Source organism: Balaenoptera acutorostrata, chromosome 5 (assembly GCF_949987535.1).
Source record: "Balaenoptera acutorostrata chromosome 5, mBalAcu1.1, whole genome shotgun sequence".
NCBI classification, from domain to species: domain Eukaryota; kingdom Metazoa; phylum Chordata; class Mammalia; order Artiodactyla; family Balaenopteridae; genus Balaenoptera; species Balaenoptera acutorostrata.
The window spans coordinates 107,645,260-107,670,748 of NC_080068.1; the positions used below are offsets into that span (position 1 = coordinate 107,645,260).

A 25,489-nucleotide genomic window follows, 5' to 3' on the forward strand; every position below is an offset into this window, starting at 1 on the left:
GGAATACAAATTGGAAAAGAAGTAAAACTGTCACTGTTTGCTGATGACATGATACTCTACATAGAAAATCCTAAAGATGCCACCAGAAAACTACTAGAGCTAATCAATGAATTTAGTAAAGTTGCAGGATACAAAATTAATGCACAGAAATCTCTTGCATTCCTATACACTAACAGCGAAAGATCAGAAAGAGAAATTAAGGAAACAATCCCATTTACCACTGCAACAAAAAGAATAAAATACCTAGGAGTAAACCTACCTAAGGAGGCAAAAGACCTGTACGTGGAAAACTATAAGATACCAATGCAAGAAATCAAGGCAACACAAACAGATGGCGAGATATACCATGTACTTGGATTGGAAGAATCAACATTGTGAAAATGACTATACTACCCAAAGCAATCTACAGATTCAATGCAATCCCTATCAAATTCCCAATGGCATTTTTCACAGAACTAGAACAAAAAATTTTACAATCTGTATGGAAACACAAAAGACCTCGAATAGCCAAAGCCATCTTGAGAAACAAAAAATGGAGGTGGAGGAATCAGGCTCCCCGTGAGTTCTTTTTGAAAGTGAAGATATTTAGATATTTAGATGTTATGTAGACCCTATAGCGGTCTAAATATGAAAGCGGATTCTCAGGAGGACACAGTTAGACAGTGGGTCAAAGAACCCCCCCCCCCCACCCGGCAGCCCTGGGGAGGGTGAGAACAGCTGTCTCTTCCGGACGACTCTGCAAGCAGCTCTTTGAACTCCGTATCTCTCCTGCCAGCATCTCTGACAGACTGTGTCTTGGCCGATGGGACACAGCCCTGGACAGGAAGGCACAAGACCCACACTCTGGTCACCGCACGTCACTGGTTCTCAGGCCCCTCCCCTGCCTCCTGGACGGTCACAGGGCACAGCCTCCGAGTTCCCTTCAGCTCTGAGACTGGGTTCTCAGCCTGTCCTGGGCTCTCCCTGGGGAGTTCCTCCCTGACCCCCCAGTGGGGTCGGACCCCCCTGCTGCCCCCCACGGCCCGCTGCAGGGGGACAGCCTGCTTGCAGGGCCGTCTCTCTCCCCCCCAGGAGTTCTTTCTCCTCTTCTCTGCTCCCCGGCACCTCGGAGTTGCTAGGTGAACCTCTGCGGAATGAAGGAGTGACTGAACGAAGGGATGGAGGGGAAGACAGAGCAGCAAGACAGAAAGCATGACCCGGAGCAGCTCCGCACAGCCTCCGCTCAGACCCGCGAGCAGAGCTCAAATCCTGGAGAACCTTCTGGAGCCTCCGCCCTCCCAGGCTGTGCTGGGCTGGAGGAGAGAGATGAGAAGGCGGGTCTGTCTTTGAGGAGCACAGAGTTTGGCGGGGAGACAGGCAAGTGACAAGACAGCAAAGAGGAAGGCAGCTGGGACAGGGCTGCTGGGTGCAGTGGGAAATGGGAGTCTGGGAAGCCCAGGGGCACGGGGTCCAGGGTCTGGGAAGACTTCTGGGGACTGGGAGGTAAGAAAGGGGAGGGCTAACACTTTCTAAGCACTGAATATAGGCCAGGCACCCTGCCCTAATTCACTCATGCCTTATAAAAATCTATCTTACAGGGAGGGACACTGAAGTACAGCCCCTAGAGAACACCTGTCCAAGGCCCCGTAGTTGCTAAGAGGTGTGGCTGGAATTCACACTGAGAGAGGCTGGGGCGTGGGCCCCTTTGCTGCAGTGCTTGCACCTGGACAAACATCTCTTCCAGCAACAGAATACAAAGAAACTATAAGGGACTAAAAATAACCGCACACGCGGACAGTTGGGGCAAATTACGAACAAGGCACCAAAAGGCCAAAACCCAACTGCCACTTCCAAGGTGCCGGGAGCGAAAGCAGGGTCCCGCGCACGATCCCTGCACACAGCACCACGCAGGTGGAGGCAGGGGGCAGACCCCCTAAGCCACCCCTCAGGCCGGACCCACCAATCCAGCCCCAGCCTCACCCCATTTAAGGAACCAGCTCGTCCCCCGTCAGGGAGTGAGCAAGGGAACCTGTTACTTGTTTTCGTCCCTCCTGCTACGGCACGAGCCCCAGTAAAGCCTTGCCTGAATTTCTCGTCTGGCCTCCTATCCATTTCTATTGATTAAAGAGTCCAAGAACCCAGGTCGGTAGCAGCACCAGGCACATCTGGCCCCATGGCCGGTCCTCGGATTTACAGAATAAATCTTGATAAAAGACATATGCCTCCAGCACTTGATCTGCTGGAGGAGCAGAGGGAGGTGCTCTGGGATGGGAATTCTAAAGCCCTTCCGGCGAAGCAGAGGATCTGGCTGAGTCCTCAGAGCCCCAGCTCCCACTGCACTAGGCGAGCCAAGGCAGAGAGCGGAGGGTCTCCCTTCGTAAGCAGCATTCTGATTAGACAGCCCGGCAGCAGCATGACATCTTCATCAATCCTCCTTGAGGGGCTGCTCCCGACTCAGCCTGGTGCACAGATTTCCCAGGGGCGAAGCGGCTGCTGCTTCCAGGTCCCGCTAAGGCCAGACCTCAGGCACTCACTTCATTTTCCTCCATGTCATCTTCCCCAGCACTGATTAGCCTGCTGGAGCTCCAGGGGAGGGTAAGCCCTACATTGTGTTCCTGGCTGTGCTTCATGATCATGAGCTCCGAGCGTCTGTGCATCAGGGATCCACTGGGGGGCCCCAGTGAGCAAGACTTCGGAGCAGCCGCCCAAGGAGACACAGCTCAGACTTGCCTGGCCTCCTGACTCCTTAAGAAGCCTCTTTCTCTCCATCTCAGCGGCTTCTATTCATCATTTGAGGGAGACTTGAATTTTTCTTGAGTGTCCGCTATGTGCTGGGCCCTGAGCTAGGCTCTGATTGACAGTGGCCAGCTGAGTTTCCTCTCTGTTTTCATACACCCTGCTGTCCTCCAGGCCACCAGCTCTGTCCGTTTTCTGGGCCCCAAGAGGCCGACCCCTAAGGACAAACCCAGGAAGCTGACCCTAAGGCTGACCTCTCGTTTGATCTCTGGCTTCCAGTTTGGTTTGGCCAATGAGAGGCATGAGGAGGAGTCTGGAGGGAGGCGGGAGAGAAGGTTCCAGAATTTGTTCTCTGCCCCATTGGGAGCAGGTCTGCAGTGGCTGGGTGTCTCTACCACAGCCCAGCTCTCGGCAGCCTCGGGGGTAGCAGCGCCCTCTCCTGGCCCTGCAGCCCGGGGCGGGCACCTGCTTCCCTTCTGGCCATCCTCTGTTCCCTCCTCACCCTGCCCCCCCAATAGTAAGTACACCCTCTTCAGTCACCCTTTTTGGGGGTGTCTCCTCTCTCCTGCCAGGACCTGGTTTGTGAGATGAGGAAGCAGCACTATCCAACCTCCAGACATGAACCTTGAGGACAGTACGCTGAGTGAAATAAGCCAGTCACAGTAGCACAAACGTACAATTCCGTTTTAATGAGGTACTTGGAGACAGAAAGTAGAATGGTGGTCGCCAGGGGCTGGGCGGGGTGTTAAACGGGGACAGAGTTTCAGTTCGGGAAGATGAAGAAGTTCTGGAGATGATGGTGGTGACGGCTGCATAACAATGTGAACATACATATTGGTTAAAAAGGTAAATTTTATGATATGTATATCTGGCCACCAAGAAAGACACACCAGTCAATCACAGTGTGAAGACCTTATTTAGATCCTGATTCAAACAGACTGCAAAAAAAGTTAACTCTAAATTTATAAGATAATGAGAAACTGGAACACTGATTGGATATTTGATGAAATTAAGGAATTGCTTGAGGTATGGTGATGGTATGATGGTTTCAAAAAATATGTACGAATTAAGCGATGAGTTGTCTAGTTTTACTTCAAAATAATATGTGTGGGGGGAAGGGTGTTGTACAGATGAAACAAGATTGTTCTCGAATTGGTAATTTTTGAAGCTGAGTGACATCTACGTGGGGGTTTCTATTATTATTCTGTCTACTTTTGTAACTGTTTGAATTCCTTCACAGTAAAATGTTTTCCAAAATGAGGTTAAATCTCAGTCCTGTCTTTTACTAGCTGGGTCCTCTTGGGCAAGCTACTTCACCACTTTCCTGCATTCCTTCTTCAAGACGTTTTCTACTCAAAGCATCACCTGCTCTGAGCAGCCTGGGAAGACGGCGCTGTATGTATAAGAGCGCCCTCCTCATTTCCTACCCCCTTCTCCCCCTCTTCTTCCTCTTCATCAACCATGACTTGAAATTACACCACGTATGAGTCTGGGTAAAGCCTTTCTCTCCCCTCTGACTTGTTCATAGCTGCAGCTCCTACATCAAGGAGCATGCCTGGCACATAAGAGATGATCAATAAGTATTGCTCCAATGAGTGAATGCATGAATCATCTATAAAATTAAGGAGGTAACAACTGCCCCCAGGTCAATATGAGCATGAGTGAGATGAAGCTTTCAGCCCAAGACCCAGAGGAGAATAGATGCTCACTGATCACTACATATTTCCCTTTTCTTCTCTCCATCTTAAAAGCAACACCTGCCTTTCTTGCACTTTTATCTTCCTGAACCCACAACTCCTGGGTGAATGATTCTGTGTGTGTGTGTGATACAAAAACACATAACATAAAATTTACCATCTTAACCATTTATAGACTTGTATACTGTTGTACAACAGCTCTCTAGAACTTCTTCAACTTGCAAAACTGAAACTCTACACCCAATGAACAACCATCCCCTGTCCCCGCCAACCACCATTCTGCTCCCTGTCTCTATGAATTTGTCTCCTCTACGTACCCCATATAAGTGGTACATAAATCACACAGTATCTGTGCTTTTGTGACTGGCTTATTTCGCTTAACACAATGTCCTCAAGATTCATCCACATTATAGCATGTGTCAGAATGTCCTCCCTTTTGAGGCTGAATCATATCCCATTGTAGGGATAGACGGCTCTTTCTTTTCCATTCATCCGTTGATGGACACCTGGGCTGCTTCCACATCTCAGCTACTGCGAATAATGCTGCAGTGAATATGGGAGTGCAGATCTGTCTTTGAGATGGTGATCTCAGTTCTTTTAGACGTATACCCAGAGGTGGGATGGCTGGATCATATGATGGTTCTATTTTCAATTTTTTGAGGAAACTGGCTGTCTTTTGACTAGAACTAGAGAGCCCCTCTAGAGTTCTGGGTCTTTGGGCCTATGACATGGACAAAACATTTGACCCTACAGTACAACAGTGTGGGGAGGCCACTCGCAACCCCCTAGTGAGAAATGTGATGCTAGAGGAGGCTGATGATTAAACCAGCTCAGAAGAAAGGTGGAGGATGACTTAGCAAGAAATGAAATTAATCCTATTGAACAACATGGTTAAAGCCTTAGGGTTTAAACAAGAGCAGTCTACACCTTGGATCAGAGCAGACGCAGGGGCCCCTCTTCACCTAAAAGGGTCAGGCTCCTAAAAGTGGCCCAGGTGAGAAGATCGGTGGTGGAAGAATTTGAGGCTTCACAGGAGAAAAAAGGTTGTGAGTGAACCTATGAAGATCCATATACAGAGTTCTCAGAGAATAAAGAGAATGGTGAGGAAATATATGATATACAGAAAACACTGATGAAACATCGAGGGGAAGGATAGAGAGCATTTTATCCCCTTGTTCAACAGAAACTTTTCAGGTTCTTTCTTCCTTAAATTTTCATCAAGATGCCAACGAATTTGCTCTGTTTTGTTGCTAACAGCATGAATGGTGAGGCCATGCCTGGTGTATTTGATTTTGAATCCAAATGCTCGATGCCGTCCTGGTTTTATAACTGAAGAGTTGACGCTAGTTGAGGCTGAGACCGTAGAGGCTAATCTCATGATCATTTTCCACTTGCTTTTTATAACGGTACACTAATTTTGGTTGGGGTTGCCATGTGTCCAACTAACAGACTATATTCCCAGTTTCCTTTGCAGCTAAGTATGGCCATATGACTAGGTTCTAGACTTTGGAGAATATCAGTGGAAAATGCCTAAAGGGTTCCTTCGGGAGTAAGTTCTCCCACCACTCCACTACCAACAATAACATTTTCTGTTTCCTGGAACTTGGACTTGATGGCCGACACTTCTGCAGCCATCTTGGATCATGAGGTGACTTTGAGAATGGAAGTTTTGAGCTGAGATGTTACAGAATAAAGAAGGAGCATGATGCCTATGGATCCCCCATGAGACCCCTAGATGCTCAGCCCTGAGGTACATAAAGAAACTTCTATTTCATTTAAGCCATTATTATTTGGGACTTCATTAGATGCAGCCAAATCCATTTTTAATTGAAACACCCTCCCCTGCATGTTAGGACCCATGCTGGTCTCAGGGTCACAGGGGGACTTGGAAGCTTGAAGTGGAAAAAAATCTGAGTTGCTTTTATATCAACTACCCTGATTTTTTCTCTCCCCCCATCCTCCCAGTACTCAGTGCTTACAGTTCAGGCTCTGCCCCTGAAAACTTCCTGTCAGATCAAGCCGTCAGCCTTTCTTATACTCATCCAGCCCATCCTTCCTCTCAGGGGCAGGAAGGGGGGCTGTCTCTGGCCTCCAGAAGCTTCCATGTAATGAATGATATCATTTATTCCATCCCCTTATTCCTGCTGCTGGTCCCTCAGACTCCCTCTTTTTGAAAACCCCTGATCACTCATTTTCTCATTATTCCCAAGAGGAGTGACTCATTGTTTGGGTTGAATAAGACTCAAATTAACATGGCTGACAAAAAAAAAAAATAAGACTGCACGTGCTAAGGGACCATTGTTGGAGGAGGAATTATGATATGTTATTTCCATGTTGTATCAATGCAGACATACAGTTTATATGACACAGGCCCATTCCCCATGGAAAACTTTCCCCCGCATTCAATGCATAGAAAGGGTACCAGACAGTGTGGGAATCAGGAGTCCCAGGCCCCATGCTCAGCTCTATCCCTGACTTCCTGTGTGACAAAGGGAGCCACTCTCCCCTTTCCTGAGCCTTGATACCCTCATCTATAAAGCAAGGGCACTCTAAGGCATCAGTTCATTTTATCCCTCTGCCCCCAGATCTGCCAACTGAAATTTCCCCTTCGCTAGTGAGTATCTTCTTCACAAAATACAAATATCCCTAGAAACTATCAGTCATTCATCACATAGTATGAAATAGTTAAACAAGATGACTTTCCTAATAACAGTATGGTAAAGCCACCCGTACTGAATGCATTGGAATGATTGTTCTGATGGAGGGAGGAGGGTTATGGTTATGAAGCAAGGGAAACTGTGGAATGAGAAACTGAGGCTCAAAGAGAATATGTCTCTGTAGGTCCCATCGCTAGCTAGTGACAGATCCAGTGCTGGTATTCCAGTCTGTGTCATTCCAAGTTGCTGTCCACTACCCTGCAAACCAACACTTGGAGAAACTCTTCATGATACAAGAAATACAAATATAAAGCTGAGAAAAGACGTCACCTTATCTATAAGGTGACATTTATGGTCCTAATATTTACAATAGCCAGGACATGGAAGCCACTTAAATGTCCATCAACAGAGGAATGGATAAAGAAGATGTGGTACATATATACAGTGGAATATTACTCAGCCATAAAAAGGAATGAAATTGGGTCATCTGTAGAGATTTGGATGGACCTAGCGAGTGTCATACAGAGTGAAGTAACTCAGAAAGAGAAAAGCAAATATCGTATAATAACGCATGTATGTGGAATCTAGAAAAATGGTATAGAAGATCTTATTTGCAAAGCAGAAATAGAGACACATATGTAGAGAACAAATGTACGGATACCAAGGGGGAAAGGAGTGGGGTGGGAGGAATTGGGAGACTGGGATTAACACATATACACTATTGATATTATGTATAAAATAGACAACTGAGCATACTGTATAGCACAGGGAACTCTACCTAATGCACAGTGGTGACCTAAATTGGAGGGAAGTCCAAAAGGGAGGGGATATCTGTATGTGTATGGAGGATTCATTTTGTTGCAGTGGAGGCTAACACAACATTGTAAAGCAACCATACTCCAATAAAAATTAAAAGAAAAATTCATGGCCCTAGTAATAATGGCGCAGATAAAGCATCTGTATTAAATGGAGTAAGACAGACAGTGCATAATAAATACCAGTCCTTCCAAGGGAAAAATTCCAAAGATGAGGAGTGAGTCTGAAATTTCCCTTCCCTCCCACCCTCCCACCTCCACCTCCTTCTCAATCCCTGCCTGTGACGTCTCCACTCTCTGACCCATCTTCCTTCCATTCCAGACGCCTAGCAATGCCTGGGCCCTTTACTCCAGCAGCTGATGGCAAAAGTCTCAGTGCAGGAGGAATGGGGTGGGGAGGGAAGCTGGGTTAGAATTCAGCTCCCCCTTCTGCTGAATCACTTCCTTCCTATCCTCCAAAGCAAAAATGAAAAGGATAGTAATATTTTCTCATCCAGCAGGATCTGTACTAGAGACAACCAGATACAGTAAAGTAGGTGCTTGGAGCACCATTAAAAGAAAACTGAGCAACTAACTTATGCATTCATTCAACAAACATTTATTCATCCTCTAGTGGAAACCAGGCACAGTTCTAGGCACTGGGGATGCGGCTGGAAAAAAAAAAGTGTTGGGGGGCCATAAGAAGTGGTCAGATCTTGGATATATTCTAAGGGTAGAGCTGACAGGATTTGCTGACCTGGGGATGGACACACACACACACACACACACACACACACACACACACACACACACACACACACAGGGCAAGAGAAGGAGGAGGAGGAAGAGAAGAAAGCTCACTTTGCAGCTTTCTTTGCTCTACTGAATTCCTGCAGGAAGCCAGCAAAATCACACCTCAGAATACTGAAAAGGGTGACAACGGGCCCAGGACACCTCTGAGTGTGGAAAGGCAGAGCAGGACTAAATACAGGAGGACTGAAATCTGTACAGAAAGCAGCTGGGCCCTGGGGTCCTTGCCCCCGGGGCTGCTCAGCCAGGCGACCACCTCCCAGACCCTGGCTGCCGGTGGGAAGCAGGTCCCAGGCCTGGGACTTCAGGAAGCCATCTGTTCTCACTCCACTTCCCTTCCTTAAGGGAACTTTGGGGAAAATATTCCAAACTTCCTGCGTAATCAGGTGCTGAAGGAAAAAGTACTGCCTGGCCCCTTTGAGGATAGACTTGATTTGATCATTCTTTTCTGGATGTCTTGGTTTAGATGTGTTTGGAGAAGTCAGAAGGAAAGCCAGGTGTTTCCAGGAGGCAGAGTGGGGAGGAAGGAGATGTCAGAGGAGCTGGAAAATGAGCGGGTCCTTCAGCTGGGCGCTCTGACCGTTAAGGATGACTGTGTTATGTGCCGCAGGGCCCTTGGCCCCTTACTCCACTGAGAGCACATGAATTTTCTTTTTAAATTTTTTTTTAAATTTATTTATTTTATTTTTGGCTGCATTGGGTCTTCGCTGCTGTGCACGGGCTTTCTGTAGTTGCGGCGAGCGGGGGCTACTCTTCGTTGCAGTGTGCGGGCTTCTCATTGCGGTGGCTTCTCTTGTTGCAGAGCACGGGCTCTAGGCGCGCTGGCTTCAGTAGTTGTGGCACGCGGCTCAGTAGTTGTGGCGCACGGGCTTAGTTGCTCCACGGCATGTGGGATCTTCCCGGACCAGGGCTCAAACCTGGGTCCCCTGCATTGGCAGGCGGATTCTTAACCACCGGAGGGCATGTGAATTTTCTGTCATGAATTTTGGTTTTACTTGGACATATTTTATCCCCATATAAAGATACTTGAGGAAAGACAAAGGAGCACAGCAGAGGGAGCAGAGAGCTGCCACGTGCCTCCTGTGAAGGGCACACTTTGCACGTGAGGTCACCTCCCATCTTGACCACCCTCCCACGTGGGGCACGTCCAAGTCCCACCGTGAGGGTGTAGTAGGTGGGACTGTTCTGATCGGTCCTTCCTCCTCTTGCCCTGTGGCCTTGTAATGCCGGGGAGTGGGTGGGGGAGTCTGTTTCCCCATCCTGTTGATGTTCTACCTGTTCACACAACTTACTGTGGCCCGTGGAATACGGTTCTGGGCCGAGGCATTAAGAGGCACTGACGCTCCATCCACCTTCCTGTGTGCCACTAGAAGACAATGAATTCCAAGAATTCCAAGGAGGACATGGTGATGGGTGGCACAGGCCTGAAGCCAACCCTCAGCCTAGAGCAGAGCCTCCCTGCTGAGCCCAGCCTGGTCAGCCAAACCTCAGTGCACCTCAGACCTGACAGTGTGAGAGTGGACGCTTGAGGTCGCTGAGTTTGGGCTGGTTTGTTATGTGGTGATATTGATGCTACAGCTGATTAACACAGAGAGGTTAAGTGACTCCCCTAGGGACAAACAGCAATTAAGCAGTAGTCCTGTGACTTCCTTATCAGGTGTTCCTTCTCTCCCCCAAGGCTGGGGCTGGGTGCAGGAGCAGGACGTTCCCAGGACAAGACCAGGATGCAGGGCTCAGACTACTTGGGGGAAATGGAAGAAAGCCGTGGCCTTGGTGGGGAGCAGTACCCTAATCACGCCAGTGAGCAGAAACTACCTTCCTGTTGAGGGCTGCTCCCAGGCCAGGCTCAGGGAGAGCCTGGGCTCCTGAGTCGGGCTCAAAGATGCACGGGGGCAGGACACGGCCCTCCAGCCCTTGGCAAACAGGAGGGCCGCACTGGGAAGGCCTTGGGGGCTCCCTGAATCCTCTAAGACCTGCTGACCTCAGCCTGCTGACTTGGCACCTCTGGGTCTGAGTCGGCAAAAATAAGGTGCTGAGGCTAGTCTGGAGCGTTTGTGCGGAATCACAAAAAGATGCCCACGCCAGGTGGCTGCAGCCCACAGGTCTCTGTGTGAACTTGTAAAAGGCACCACTTCCTCCAGCCAGGCACGGTCTCCTGGCAAGGACAGAGCTGGGGGATTTAACCCCCTTTTGCCTCTGGACCATACACTTTGTTCAGTACACAAAGTGAACAAGCAGACCAGCAGCCCTGGAAGAGTGAGGAGGCTGGCTGTTTGGCTCCTGCTGCCTGACCGTGGACCCGACTGCCGCACGCACACCCTCAGCAGGTGTGCTCGGAACCTGCTCTGCTGATCGCACCCAGGGCAGCACCAGGGCACAGCAGGCCCTCAGTGTTGACCTGTGTCTGGTGAATAAACCGTCAGTAACAATAGGGAGTTGTCTATTGAGGCCACTGGGACTTAACCCATCAGCTTCTGTCTGCAGTCTTCCCCCTGTGTGTGTGGTGGAGGATATTGACTCTGGGGTCTGGTCCGGTGTGAGGCAAACACCAGGGTGTCCCAGTCCTAGGGATGGGGATGGGGATGGCGGAAGCAACAGCAGCTGGAGGCAGTGAGACCCAGCCCCGCCCCCCTCCAGCCTCACACCTGCTTCCCGTCGCTAAATTGCTCTCAGCTGCCAGCAGACAGAGCCGCTAGTCTTGGAGCTGAGCCCTGGAGGGCGTGGGGGAGCATTTGGCTGAGATTTATAGCAAAGGGGAGAATTGATGTGCGTTGGGGAGGCAGGCAGAGGGATGGGGGAGGGGTGTGGGAGGGGAGAGCAGGAAGGGGAAGGGGAAGGGCTTGGGAGGAGTAATGGGGGGGGGGATTAGCTCTGGGCAATAATCCAAGCGGCAGGGCCTCCCTGAGCTGGGCAGTGCAGCAGAGGGGAAAGAGCTTAGGAGCACGGCAGGCCTGCGCTGGTTCTGAGATTTCTGTCCCTCACAAACCAAGAAAACTTACGTGGGAGTCGAGGCCTCTCCATGCGTTCTCGTCTGTAAAGGACAAGTGATGATGCTGAGCCCAAGGGGCTGTGAGAACCCCATGAAGGCAGGTGTGGAGCCCTGGCACAGGCAGAGGCAGGAAGCAGCTTCTATCACATATTCCTTCCCTCTCCCAAGGTTGGGGAGCTGTGCTACCAGGGACACAAGTCACCATTTATCCCCCATTCACTGTATAGAAACCCTCAGGATGATTCCCCTCAGAGCTCAGAGCTGGAGGAAAAGTTCTCCAGAGCTGCTTCCTTTTATTGGCAATTCAGTGCCGTCAAACCCATGTTATTCCCCCTTTTGCCTTGACTACCAGGAAGCTCAGACCTCATTTTTCCATTCAACTGTCATAGCTGCCCATAGCCTTAGTGCCGGGTATAATTATTCTCTCCTACCATCAGTTATTATCTGACCCTAAGTTTTCACTCTCTGTAATACAGATTCTTTTTATTGTATCCATGTCTTTTATTTTAAGTCTCTTTAACTCCTTCTTGGAAGTAGGTAGGGACATATATAGCATGCCTGGGGGGTGGATTACATGGGTACAGGTGTGAGGACCTGTGTGTCAGGTACTGGGATTTGGCTCCAATGGAGGAAAAATTGATTTCAGAGTCAGAGCCAGACAGACTGGGCCTCAAATCCTGGCTCTATCAGTCTGGGCATCTGTGAGCCTCAGTTTTCTCAGCTGCAAAATGGGGATAAACCCCCATCCCTCACAGGCTAGTCAGTGAGGAATTTCAGAGGCACACTGTGATAAAGCCATGCATGCCCAACGCCTGAGGCAATGATGGCTGTTATTTGGCCAGTGGGGGCACTATATTTTATACAACTCCGGAAATGGGAAGACATGCTGAGCCCTGACTTTAGCAGGTGGTGAATGTAACAGCAACAACAACAATAATAATAGCTTGCACAGTGAGCCAGGCTCCGTGCTTTATGCCTCACTGAATTGTCTTCCTAAGATATGAGGTCAAGTGTCCCCATTTTACAGATGAGAACACCGAGGCCCAGAGGGCGTCTGGTGTCATACAGAAAGGAAATGGCAGGCAGGATCTGAGGCCACAGCCTGTTTTGTTGCACCCTGTAACTGCTCTCAAGGTCGACAGGCCAGGCAGAGGGGACAGAAGAGGCCGGGCCCTGTGGCCGTGCTTGGTCACCCTGTGGCTAGAGCAGGGGTGGGGGGGATGAAGCTGAAGGGGTTTGTCGGTCAGATCCCTGAGGGGCTGAAGGCCAGTGCCTGGGGCTGGGCTGCATCCTGTAGATTTGGACTCAAAGGGAGGAGGAAGCAGCTCAGGAAATTATTTTCCATGCCTAACAGTAATTTCTGTGTTTTTGAAAATGCTTTTTCTGGATGGCAGGGGATGCTGGCTTTCTACTTGAAGGCATGGTGGCAAGTTGTACTTGAAGATAACATCAACACCGCAAATGGCCAAGAGGCAGGCATTTAGCCTCTACTTAATCCTTCTGAGATACACTTTGGGAGGTGGGTCTGTTATTTGCATCGTTTTTCCAGGGGAGGAAACTGAGGCACAGAGAGGGTAAGCAGCTTGCTCAAGGTCACACAGCTGATGGTGGCAGAGCTGGATGTTAGAGCAGCTGCACAGCTTATACTCTACCACCTATGTTAGGTTTGTTCATTTTAACAAGGGTCAAATGAAGTGAGAAGGCCTGGCTCAAGCAGTGGAAACGAGCCTCCTCATGGATGTTGAACAGGGGCTTTTAGGAAATGGGAGACACCAGCCCAGACCACCTCCTGAAGCCCTGGACAAAGACACCCTTGAATCCGTGGGAAGGCTTTCCGGGAAGAGGCAGACCAAGGAAGAGGACCAAAGACCCTGGAGGGAACTGCAGCGGTTTGAGCCGGTGGGGGGAGGGTCAGCGCAAAGCCGCACAGGGATTGAGCTCCTGTGACTGTTAAGTGTTGAAAAGCTCTCGGCCGGCTCCTTACAGCCCTGGATGAGCTTGGCTGCATCATCACCCACAGACCCGACACAGCACCATCACTTCCCCCAATCTCTTTACACCTGCCTCCTCAGGGAGGCTTTTCAGTCCTAAGCTCTGTCTCATCTGTACCACCAGTGATCCGCGCCCTCTCCTTACACCCTGGACTTCACCGATTCTTCATCTTCTCATTCTGCTTTTTAACATCACATGCATCAAGAGGAAACAATGGCAGCATTCCCATAGCTCTCATCACCTCCCAGGGCCTCTTTTTAGTGCTTTTACTCACTCACCCCTCACAAACCACCCTAGGCTGTAGGCACCCCCATTGTACAGATTAAAAAACTGAGGCACAGAGAGGAGAGGTGAGGAGAGGAGCCAGAGCTCAAACCCAGGCAGGGCATGTGTGCTCAGCTCCTGGGCCACCTGCCTCCCAGCATTAGAGGGAAAGAAGGAGGGATGCGCACCTGGGCTAGGAGGGCCATGGGTGAGGCGCTGGTCATGGGGCATCTCCTGTGAGATGCCAGTGAGGTAAGACGAGGTTATGATGATGTTATTTCCATTTTCTCAGGAGGAAACCAAGCCTTCAGGGGTCTTGGCTCAAGGCCCGCAGGTGGAGCATGGTGGGGCTGGCATGTGAAGGCAGGACTCTGTGTTCAGGGCCCACACCCCATCCACCTGCTCGGGAGAGCCGGCCTGGGTACCAACTGCCACGTGGGACCGTCCGCCCATGCCTCCTCTGCCCTGGCCCCTGCCAGCCCTCCTCCGGCTTCCTCTGCCCTAGCCGGGCTTCTACGTCTGGGGGAAGCCCGGGCTGGAGTGTCCACCGCTGAGCACAGTGTCTGGCATAAGCGTAGCTCAGAAGCCCTAGGTCCCTTCCTGACTGGCCTCCACCCAGGCCACCACTTCTGCTCTCAGGACAATATCGCCCATCATGGCTCAGCCCAGACTCCACCTTCTCTGCTCCCCCTTGGCCTCCAAATTCCTCAGGGCCTTATCAGCTGTCCATCCCTGGCGGCCAGACCCCAGCTTCCCTGCACTGAGGTCACTCATGCCCACGCATCAGCCTCCTGTCCGGGCGGCCAGTGCCTGCAGGAGGGAAACACGGACGGTCCCTCACTGGGGTCCTGTTCACTGAGCCGTCTCCCCAGTCTGATGTATCCCCTCCTCCTGAGGGCAGGGCCCCATCTGTCTAGTTCACCGCCTCAAACCACGCTGGTCCATGGTTGAGGCTCAAAAAGTAAATGCTGAATTGAATCAGCACATCCTAGGGTGCATGATGGCGGGGACCCCCAAGCCTCATGAGGGGGAGCGAAAACTGTACCGTCTCACAGTGGGGCGGGGAGTGGGTGTGGACAGGGCTCTCAAAGCGACAAAGGCTTCTCTGCTCTGACCCAGAAATTCCTCTTCTAGGAATCTGCCCTCAGATGAATTCACACGTGAGTGAAGGGATGGATGTACAAGCATCTTCATGACAGCACCGGTTTTAACAGCAAAACATCAGATACAATGCGAATGTCCATTGAAAGGGAGCTAGTAAAATCCACACAATGGAAAACAGTGCAAGTGTTTAAAAACTGAATGAACAAAACTTATGTTCTGATGGGGAATGATCACCGAGATAAATGAACTGAAAAAACCAGAGCACAGGCATCGAGGTAAAACGGGTGTGTGTGTGTGTGTGTGTGTGTGTGTGTGTGACTGCTTAGAATATACAGGGTATCTCTGGAAGGAGTCATAAGAAACTGGGGTCATGTTTGCCTCTGGGGAGGGGAACCGGGAACAGGGGTGGGAAGGAGACTTGCACCATATAGATTTCTGTGCCTTCTGAATTTTGAAGCATGAAAATGTCTTCCCTATACTAAAGACGCATGTAAAATCAAACAGGAAAGTCACAGTGGGATTGCAAAAAAAAGCAGCACCTTCCACTGGGGGATTATAGAAGCACATGTATATCCAACCACCTCTGGTTTCCTACCCCCGACACCACCCCAAGCCTTTGCCTGTGTGTTTGCCCCCGCCCGCAAGGACTCTTTCACTGGCTGAGCCCTGATCATCTGCGGGGCCCACCTCAGTCACCACTGACCCCTCCCTGACCCCTCCCTTGCTGGTCAGCCACTGCTTTGTGCCCCTGGACCCTGCATTCTCCCTGCTGCACCCTGCTTATGCCACTCAGTCTCCGGCTATCTGCACATCTGTCCCCGCAGGAGCCTGGAGGATGGGGACCTGGAGTGAGACCCCTGAGACCCAGCCCCCCAGTGCCTCATCTGCCCCGGCAGGTTCTCAGGGAAATATTTGCTGAACAGACCGCTTTGCTGTAGGAGCAAAATGCCTCCCGGAAGGGCATGGCAGTGAATGGCAGTGAATCAGGTGCAGGGAGAGGCTGCACTGAGCACTTGAACCGCTTGGCCAGGGGCCAAGCCAACCCTCTCATCCGATTTGCCTAAAAGCCCAGGTGGTTCGCAGCAGCGGGGGCGGGGTGTGCATTTACCTCACTGTGTTCAGGGCTCCTGCTCTGCGTAGCTCGGCCAGGCACCCCCAAGAAGGCGTCCACTGCTGCTTGCTGACAGCCCCGTGTGACAAATTGTTTTCTGCAGAGGCAGCTGGGCTGGTCCATCTGGCTGGTCTCCAGAGGCCTTGGGTCACTCGTGGTGGGAGGGGAGCCCGAGCCAGCTCCTGCGGGCTGGGTTCCTGCCTGTCCCCACTCGGTCGCCCGAGCAGGTCCTGTCCCTCGCCTGGGAGCATCTGACCAGGCTGGGCCCTGGCCCCATCAGGCCCACCAAGGGGGCAGCAGGGGAACACGGGGCCCCTTCCAAGGACGGGAGTCTACGGTCGAGGCAAGGCAAATGCCGCAGTCTACCATCCACCATTGCAAACGTGTCACCAGGAGGAATCACAGCACAAAGCAGTGACCCAGCTTGAGGAAATCCAAAGTGCCAGCCCCAGGCGGATTCACGGCTCAGGTTAATAATAAGCGGCTCCTGGTTTCAGAACATGATTTATTGTGGAATCATCAGGCTACGCTGCAAAGACTGCCGTGGCTTCTTTAATGGATTTTCCCCGGTGGCCTTTCTGCTGAAGCCCAGCATGTGAGCAGAGGCGGGAGGGAGCACTCAGGTGACAGAACACCGATGTCTGAACCTGGTGGGAGTATCTGGGGACCAGAAATGGTCTTGACTGCATCCGGCAGGCTCGGCCCTGTGGCTTGGCTGGCTGCTCACCCCGACATCAGCCGGTTCATAGCCTGTCTTCAGCGTACTCCCAGTGCTCAAAGCTCATGGCATCGTCCCAGAAAAAAGGGAGGAGAGGGCAGAAGAGGTGAGCGCAAACCAGCTCTGCAGGACGCCGCACAGTTGGCAGTTATGGGGTGGCTGTGCTGATTCAAACCGTGAAAGTGATGACAGCAGTGGTTTCCAATCTGGGGACTCCTGGGGGTGTGACGGGGCCACAGGGCTTACAGGAGGTTCTGGAGGATGGAGATGGGCATCTTCTGTATTCTTGTTTCCCAGCACCTACCCGAGGTTCCAGAGCTCACATGGCAGTTCAATTAAATGCTTAACGAACACATGAATGGGTGGATCCATTGGTAACCCAATCCAAGGAACTGTGGTTGGACGTGATGACCCAGGACAGTCCCGGGGGCTAATGAAGACGGTAGCAGCTTGATGAGCTGATGCTCGCTCATGGATGTGCTTTTCTTACGCCTTGATGGCCCCCCAGTTCTCCTCAAAATAAATCCATTCATTTCTATCCTTGGGCTACGGTTAGGTACGTAAGGTGCTAACGTCAGGGGAAGCTGGGTGAGGGCGTGTGGGAACTCTTTGCACTTTTCATTTCCACATAAAAAGCTAAAATACATGAAAATAAAATCAATATGCTTTGCCTACTGCCCCGGGAGCCCTCGGTTTCTTGTCCTGGTCCTTCCTTGTCCTTATATGACAAGCCCCTCACCAGCCCCTGCTAAGGAGAGAGATGATGTCTCTGATCGGTGAGCCCGGGGACAGGGTCTGGGTACCTGTGGCCCAAGCCCCCTTGACTCTTCTTCTGCCTCTGGGTCCCACACCTGGGTCAGGGCAGGGTCCTGTTCCCAGAGGAAGTAAGCGGTGCTGGATAGGGATGAGGCAGTGACTCTTTGCACCCGGCTTGGCAAAGGGCTACTGTGCACATTCCCCCTCTGGTGGCACACCGAAGTCCAGTTTCCTCCTCAGAGCCTTTGCCCATGCTGTTCCCTCCTTCCCCACCTCACCCATGTACTGAACACCTTACCTCGTTGGGTCTATGGGCTCTGCTCAGCCATTCCTTCTGGAATGACCTCCCATTCCCCAAAGCCAGGCAGAACTGGCTTCAAAGCCCTTTGTCTCACATCTCACGGCACACTTAACCGTGACTGCACGGTGAGTTGTTTACACGTGTGCCTCTGTTGCCCTGTGAGCCCCTGGGGCAGGGGCCAACGTGGACTCACCTCTTTCTCCCTCATATCATATTGCCTGGTGTATATTAGATGTCCACAAATGCCTGTTGAATGAATGGACTTATCAGAAAGTTCTGATTGGTTTTAACGTTTTAAAATGTGAGAGAGATAATTACTTAAATTAAGTGTCTCCTTTGGTAGACAAAAATCTTTTAAAACATGGGGAAGGGCCCCAGGCAGGAAAATAACAAAACAGTTCTCTGCAGCTGACAATGTTAGGAGCTATTAGATCAGGCCAGGGTCTCCCAACCCCGGCACTGCTGACATTTGGGCTGGACAATTCTTTGTTCTAGAAGGCTGTCCTGTGCACTGTAGGCGTTTAGCAGCATCCTTGGCCTCTACCCACTAGATGCCAGTGGCAGCTTCCCAGCTGTGACAACAAAAAATTTCTCCAGACAGTGTCAGATTTTGCCCTGCGGGATGGGGGGATCATACCCAGTGGAGAGCCACTGGGCTGGTCACTCGGTAGGTTTTGGAACAGAAAATATTGCCTTTGCTGCCTGGATAGTTGCAAAGCTGGACTCCTAAGAATTCACAAGTCCAGTATTTCTCTTGAGCTCTGACAATCAACACAGATCCCCAAGCCACAGGCAAAGCCACTTGCCACTGAATGAGGGTTTTGAGGGCACCAATTTCTTAAAACGCTCTCTGAAAGTTCTGCATCAAATATTTACGGAGTCTAGGAAATGGCCCCAGAGAGTGAGTGGTCCTATTCCATTTATAACTCCAACGGTGATTTATTGACCTGGGAAGTGCTGCAGATGCTTTGTCGAAGCTCTTGGTGCAAAGCCAGGATCCTTGCGGGGCTCAGGAGCTCGGGGGATGGCAGGAGGTGCTCAGCTTGGAGGCCAGGACAGGACATTCCACCTTTTTCTTGCAGACGTTGCACAGGGAGCCCTGGTTCCACAGCGATGGAAGCCTGGCACATTCCAGGGTCGGGCGTCGGCCCCGAGGGCCAGGGAAGCTGGAGGCAAGAGCACAACGAAATGGTCTCTGCTTCTACACGTCCATAAAAGCCCCTTTGGTCCCACATTTTATCCAAGGAAGAGATGGCAACAATACCGAACATTTATTGAGCACTTTCTGTGCCAGGCAGCTGCTATTACATGTCAGTGAGGCACACGCCATCGGCACTGAGTTATAGACGAGGCAGTGGAGATTGGGGTGGGGAAGGCTCGAACCCCAGGTCATTTAAAGGCCTGACAAGACGATCACTGACAATATCTCCATAGAGTCATGTCCTCTGTAAATTTTGTTGCTCACGGTGACAAGAGATGATGACCTTTCCATTAAAAGGAAAGCAATGTCCACTGGATGCCAACCTCCTACTCCCCTGTTTTTGGTTTTTTTTTCCCTCTAAGCTCAACCATAAAATAATTGTGACATATGACAAATTTAGTTACTGCCTTTCAAAAATGACCTCGTTTTCCTTCTAGGTCACTAATGCCCTGGTGTCGTTTAGAGTTCATTTTCACCATGGGAAGCTCTTACAAAAAGCCGGCCCAGAGAGACAGCCTGCAATCTGTTTTTCCTAGGGCAGAGAGCTCCGCTCCTCAATGCCTGTTACAACTGAACAGAACCAAGGCTGTGGGCAAAATGCAATGCTGGGGATAAGGACGAGGTGCCTGCATGACCTTCTAGAGAAAGAGCCCAACAGCCGCCTCCCACCACCTCACTCTTCATCCAAATCCACCCAACAAGGCCTCCTGTGGACCAGGTACTGTGTAAAGCACTCGAACAAAGACATTTACATTGACTATTCTGTCACCTCGCTATAAAGAAACAAAAGTATCCTGTGGCCTTGAAATTATGTCCAATAAAGGAGGAGTTTTTATCCAGCAGCATTCTACAGTGTGGTGAGAACTCTGAAGAAGGTTGAGGAACACTTGAGAAACTTGGAACCATAAGAGTATTAAGATGCACTTGGGTTCATCCATTCATTCAATTTATGCTCCAACTATTTCCTCAAAAGCTTTGCTATCAGGTTCTGGCCAGTATCACTGAGTGCAGACATTGGAGGGTTTTTTTCTCACATTGAACTCCAGATTGTAACCTCAAGGGGGGCAGGAAAGACAACTCTCATCCCCCCAGTGAAGGCCCAGCACAATCTGGACACATAATGACCAGAGCATCAGCTCTAGAGCCAGACTGCCTGTGTTGGAACCTCAGCTCTTTAGCTGTGTGACCTGGGGCTGGCTATTTACCCTCTCTGTGCCTCACCTTTTCTCACAGGTGAAGTGGAGTGAATGTCAAGATCTATTTTGTGGGCCCATAGTGAGTACTGGAAAAGCTGATGCATTGCACATAGTAAGCATTCAAGAAATGGAAGCGGGGGTTTTCTTTCTCATTGTTTTTCTTATCAACATCATCATTATGATCTCCTAGACTCCTCTTTCCTTTATGCTGCAGCCTCGTTTAATTGCTTACCAATCCCCCAATGCTTCAGGAGCATTCACCCCTCTGTCTTTGCAGGTGTCATTCCCTTTGCCTAACATGCCTTCTACCTGCTTGTAATAAGGTAGGTCAAAGATCAAAAGTCAGATGTAATTTTCCTAGAAAAAGATCAAAGCTGGAAAGAAGTTCTCATTACTAGATAATAAGCCTGCAGATAAGTAATTTGAAATGAAAGTCACCAGTTAGAAAAAAAAAGTTTAAGGTCAATCAATAACAATTTATTGAACACCTCCTGTGCCAGGCAGTACAGTAATTATGTTATGTGCATGATTTCATTGAATTGTCCCAAAGACCCCAAGAGGTAAATATTAGCTCCATTTGTTAGATTAAAAAAATTAATATAAGCATGAAGGCAAGAGAGAAGCCATAGGAATAAAAGGAAGAAGAAAAACAATAATAATAAGTTGAAATAAAATGCCAAGAATAAGATCAGTTTCCTCCTAAGTAATGGCTGCTTTTTTTTTTTTTTTTGGAGCATCTCTTATTTTCCTGAGACATATTCAACTCTGCTTATCTGATTTTATCCTCATATCAGCAGTAGGCAGCATTATCCCCATTTTACAGATGAGGAGATTTAAGCACAGACAAAGTAAGTAATCCACCCAACATCACACTGAATTACAGCTGAGATTTGAACTCAGGCCTGTCAGACTCCAAATATCATAAGTAAAATAGGTTTTCTCTGGGAAAACAGAGTGCTTCTCTGGCTCTGACTGATTAGGACATTTTGGACCAAACCTCCAGTAAGAGCATCTAGGAAAGCTGGACAAAATATAGCAAAAGATCTATTTGAAACCATCTGAGAGCTACAAAGACTGTGAGGATATGTGGGACTAAAATTCAAGATAGGACAGAAGCCAAGAGTAGTTGGCCCACATTGAAGGCTGTATTTCCCTCCAAGTGAAGGTGAAGCCTGTGTGTGATTGTGGTGGCTGAGAGGTAGAAAGCTAAGCAGAGATTTTGACAGCCTCATGGAGTGGGAAGCAGCTGGGGAAGGACACTGATAAACATTACAGGTTTTTGCTTGGAACCATGAAAGGTTATGCCCTAAGAGTAAGAGTGAGCAAGAAATAAAACAGATCTCATAAGTACTAAAATTATCTCTGAATCAGTTCTGATGTGCGGAACAAAGGAAGTCCTGTCTGGATGAAGACACTATCAAATTACATCTTCACATTTTCACACATGATGTCTGGCACTCAGTGAAAAATAACAAGACACAGAACACATGATATGACCCAATACACAAAATTTAAAAACAGATAAGAAAAAGAGACTAGAAGGGGAAAACAGAGGGGTGCTTTGTGGTCACTTTCTAGTTCTGGACCTGGTAATGGCTTTATGGGCACATACCGCTCCATGACAATTCACTGAGCTGTACATTTCTGAGTTGTACCCTTTTCTGTATGTGTGTTATACTTTCAATAAAAACGTTTATTTGAGAAATTAAGTGACTGATGTCCTCTCACCTTCAAAGAATCCAGTTGAGCTGTCTGTGCTGGCCACTCAGCCTCTGGAATAGGCCAGGACTCTGAATGCAAAGGTCTTTGGAGGACACTGTTCATTTCGGGATTCAGGAGGTATTTCTGAGCTAGAAGAGAATGTTCTCAGTCAAGCCTCAGTTCAGAAGTCTATTCTAAAAATCAACAAGTCGGACTTCCCTGGTGGCGCAGTGATTAAGAATCTGCCTGCCAATGCAGGGGACGCGGGTTCATGCACTGGTCCGGGAAGATCCCACATGCCCCGGAGCAACTAAGCCCATGCACCACAACTACTGAGCCTGTGCTCTAGAGCCTGCAAGCCACAACTACTGAGCCCGCGTTCCACAACTACTGAAGCCTGCGTGCCTAGAGCCTGTGCTCTGCAACAAAGAGAAGCCACCACAACGAGAAGCCTGAGCACCGCAACAAAGAGTAGCCCCTGCTCACCGCAACTAGAGAAAGCCCGCGCACAGCAACAAAGACCCAATGCAGCCAAAAATGAATAAATAAATGAATAAATTTTAAAAAACCCTATATGTCATAAAATAACCTTAAAAAAAAAAAATCAACAAGTCTCTGAGCCTTTTCACTGTCTTTCATTCCCAGATCCCTTCACCCCACAACAGAGGCCCTCTTGGGTGCATTTGAACTCTGAGTGCCACATTCACAGCCCTCTGATGGTACTGCCATGGTCTTGGGATATCCTAGAAAATTGCCTGCCTGCTTCACTGTCCACTACCAGGCTGTAAGCTCCTTTAGCGCAAGGACCACCACCTCGGAAGCTGACTCATTTTTGTAAGCCCTACAACACCTATCAGGGATCTGGCACATGGCAGCTTTCTAGATATGCTGAATGAATAAGTAACTAAATTAATCTAGTACATTTCCTTCTTTTAAAGGTGAGGAACCTGAGCCCAGAGAAGGGATGACACTTGCATAAACTAGTGGCAGAAGCAGGACCAGCTAGAATTTATGCGCCTCCAACTGTGAAAACAGATGCCAACTCAGGCTGCAGGGATAGAAGACAAAGGTACAGAAGGGCAGGCCCATCCTGACCAGCTAAAAACAGAAGCCAGGTACCTCTTCTTGTTTGTTGGCGCCCTGCAATGTGTCAGGCACTAACACTTCCGAAAAAGATCATGTTGTCCTCCTTTTAAAGATAAGAGTCTGGGGCTCAGAGAGGTTAATTAACTCATCCAAGATCACACAGCTGTAAGAACAAAATCTAGTAATAAGAATCGCTAAGCGAGCAGTTATCAAGAGCAGCTCAGTTGCCTAAAGGTAACTCTATCCATACTTTCTTCACTTTTATATTGAGCAGCTGAAAACAAAGTAACCCTAAACAAACCCTTAGGAACACCCCTCCCCCAGTGCTGCTACTACACTGCACTCGTAAAACAAGGCCCAGGGAAGTTCTCTCTGGCCAGATAGCATCTTAATTTTCTTTCTAACAATAAGAATAATAGAACAACAAAACCCCACCCATGTTACCATCTAAGTAACCACTGTTGGTATTTTAGTTTATCTTCTAGCCTAAGTTGCCAATCATTCACAGATGTTCACGTACAGTTGTATCATTGTAGTCCTCCGATACATTCCATTTTCTATCCTTTTTTAATTTAGTAGGATATCCTAATTCCCATGCTATCACATTGGTACTTATCAGCATCATTTTAGTGACTAGTACTTCGTACTCAGTGAATATGGGTTAATTAACAATACTGGAGTTTTTCCCCACAGTTTTTCACTGTTATCAATACCTTGGCATGAATATGCCTGTCCATTGAGCTTTTCCACATATAGAATTATTTACTTAGGATAAATTTCCAGGACTGAAGCTACAGGGTTGCAGAATTTGGCCATTTTGGCAGTGGCAGTAGTTTTCTAATGCGTTCTCCTTAAGTAGTGAAATGAAAAGGGAGAGTCAGTAGGGAAGAGAGTGCAAGATAGTGTGGTCTGGTTTCCTTTAGTCGTCTGCACTTGACCGTGGGCTTTTCCCCACCCTGGCCCACCTGTCAGATTGTCCTGCCGGTGTGGACTGTGTCTGAGCATGCAGACTATTCCTAACTGAAAATCACACTGACCTCTTACAACTGCTGTCTTCTCAGACTCGACGTCCAGGTGATGGCTTGTCTGGAAGAAAAGACATCTCAGCAGTTATTCTTCATGACACAGCTGGAAAAGCCTTCTACAGACAACTACGACTGGAAAAACCAGCCCCCTCACCGCTGCAGAAAGTGCATTCTCTGGCCAGATCCACTCCTCCCTGTGTGTGCGAACATAGAGGCAGGACCTCCCCTCCTCCTCTGCCTACGATCCTCAGAGGGGTCCAGGACTTGCTCCCAGGGATACAGGTGCGAGGAAAAGCTTCCACTTCCTTTACTCAAATTGAATCTCCAAAGGGAAACTGATGACTGCATTTTAAAAGCTCTTAAAAGGGGGGAAATGAGGGCAGCTGGACGGCAGAGTCTCCAGGAGAAATACTGTCTCTGTGTGGAAGTCCCTTCGACACCTTGTGAGAGCTGATTGCTGAGCTGCACCTGGGACTCCTGACTCAGTCACCCAGGAAACCAGGTCGGGCTGGACCTGAGTCCCTGCACCACCCCCTGGTGGGCTAGTTGTCCTCCTGGACCCCACACGCACACAGGAAGAGGTGAAGCGGCAATGGTAACTCTGCTCTGAGAGCACTTCACTTATATCCCCTAAAACCGTGTGTCTTCGAGTACCATGACCCTTCACACCCCAGTGCCTTTGCTCATGCAGGTCTCTCAGCCTAGAGGGCCTTCACACCATCCTTCCAGCTAGTAAAACGCTTCTTTTTTAATCCTTCAAGGCCTATTTTGTGTGCTTCCTTCTCCAGGGATTATATTCCCAAATAAGTCTCCTTCTCTCTGCTCATTGCTATGTTTCAAGTGAATGCTTTTGTTCACACCTGGGTTTGGAGCTAGTCTTACTAGACACAGACTTCTTCAAAGTGAAACTGAGGTTTCATTGACTTTTGTATCCACAGAGTAGTCTCACAGGCACTAAACTACTTCTGGAGGCACTGCATATTCAGTACCTGATCAGAGATCTATAGATCTTTCCCCTGCTCCTCGTTTATCCCATAGGCCTGGAGAGGCTTGGAGCCAGGCAGCCGCAGGTTGAATCCTGGCTCTGCTGCTTACGGGCTCCATGGTCTTGGCCAAGTCAGCTGAACTCTCTGAGCCTTGTTCTCTCCATCTGCAGAGAGAAGCCACTAACATGGTCCTTGCAGGGTTTTGTCAGAGTGAAATAAGAATGAACGTCTAGGGCTTCCTTGGTGGCGCAGTGGTTGAGAATCTGCCTGCCAACGCAGGGGACACGGGTTCGAGCCCTGGTCTGGGAAGATCCCACATGCCGCGGAGCAACTAGGCCCGTGAGCCACAATTACTGAGCCTGCACGTCTGGAGCCTGTGCTCCGCA

At 49.4% G+C, this 25,489-nt stretch overlaps 1 protein-coding gene across 1 annotated transcript in view; it reads right to left on the reverse strand.

Annotated features, from left to right (window-relative positions):
• Positions 1 to 18,828: 18,828 nt before the first annotated feature.
• Positions 18,829 to 25,489, reverse strand: part of C5H4orf50 (chromosome 5 C4orf50 homolog) — a 48,821-nt gene continuing 42,160 nt past the window's right edge. The window contains exons 10-12 of the mRNA XM_057546319.1: positions 24,130 to 24,178; positions 22,034 to 22,155; positions 18,829 to 19,074 (exon numbers count right to left, since the gene is read on the reverse strand). Of these exons, the coding sequence (XP_057402302.1) occupies positions 18,829 to 19,074; positions 22,034 to 22,155; positions 24,130 to 24,178 (417 nt within the window). The remainder of the gene's footprint in view (positions 19,075 to 22,033; positions 22,156 to 24,129; positions 24,179 to 25,489) is intronic.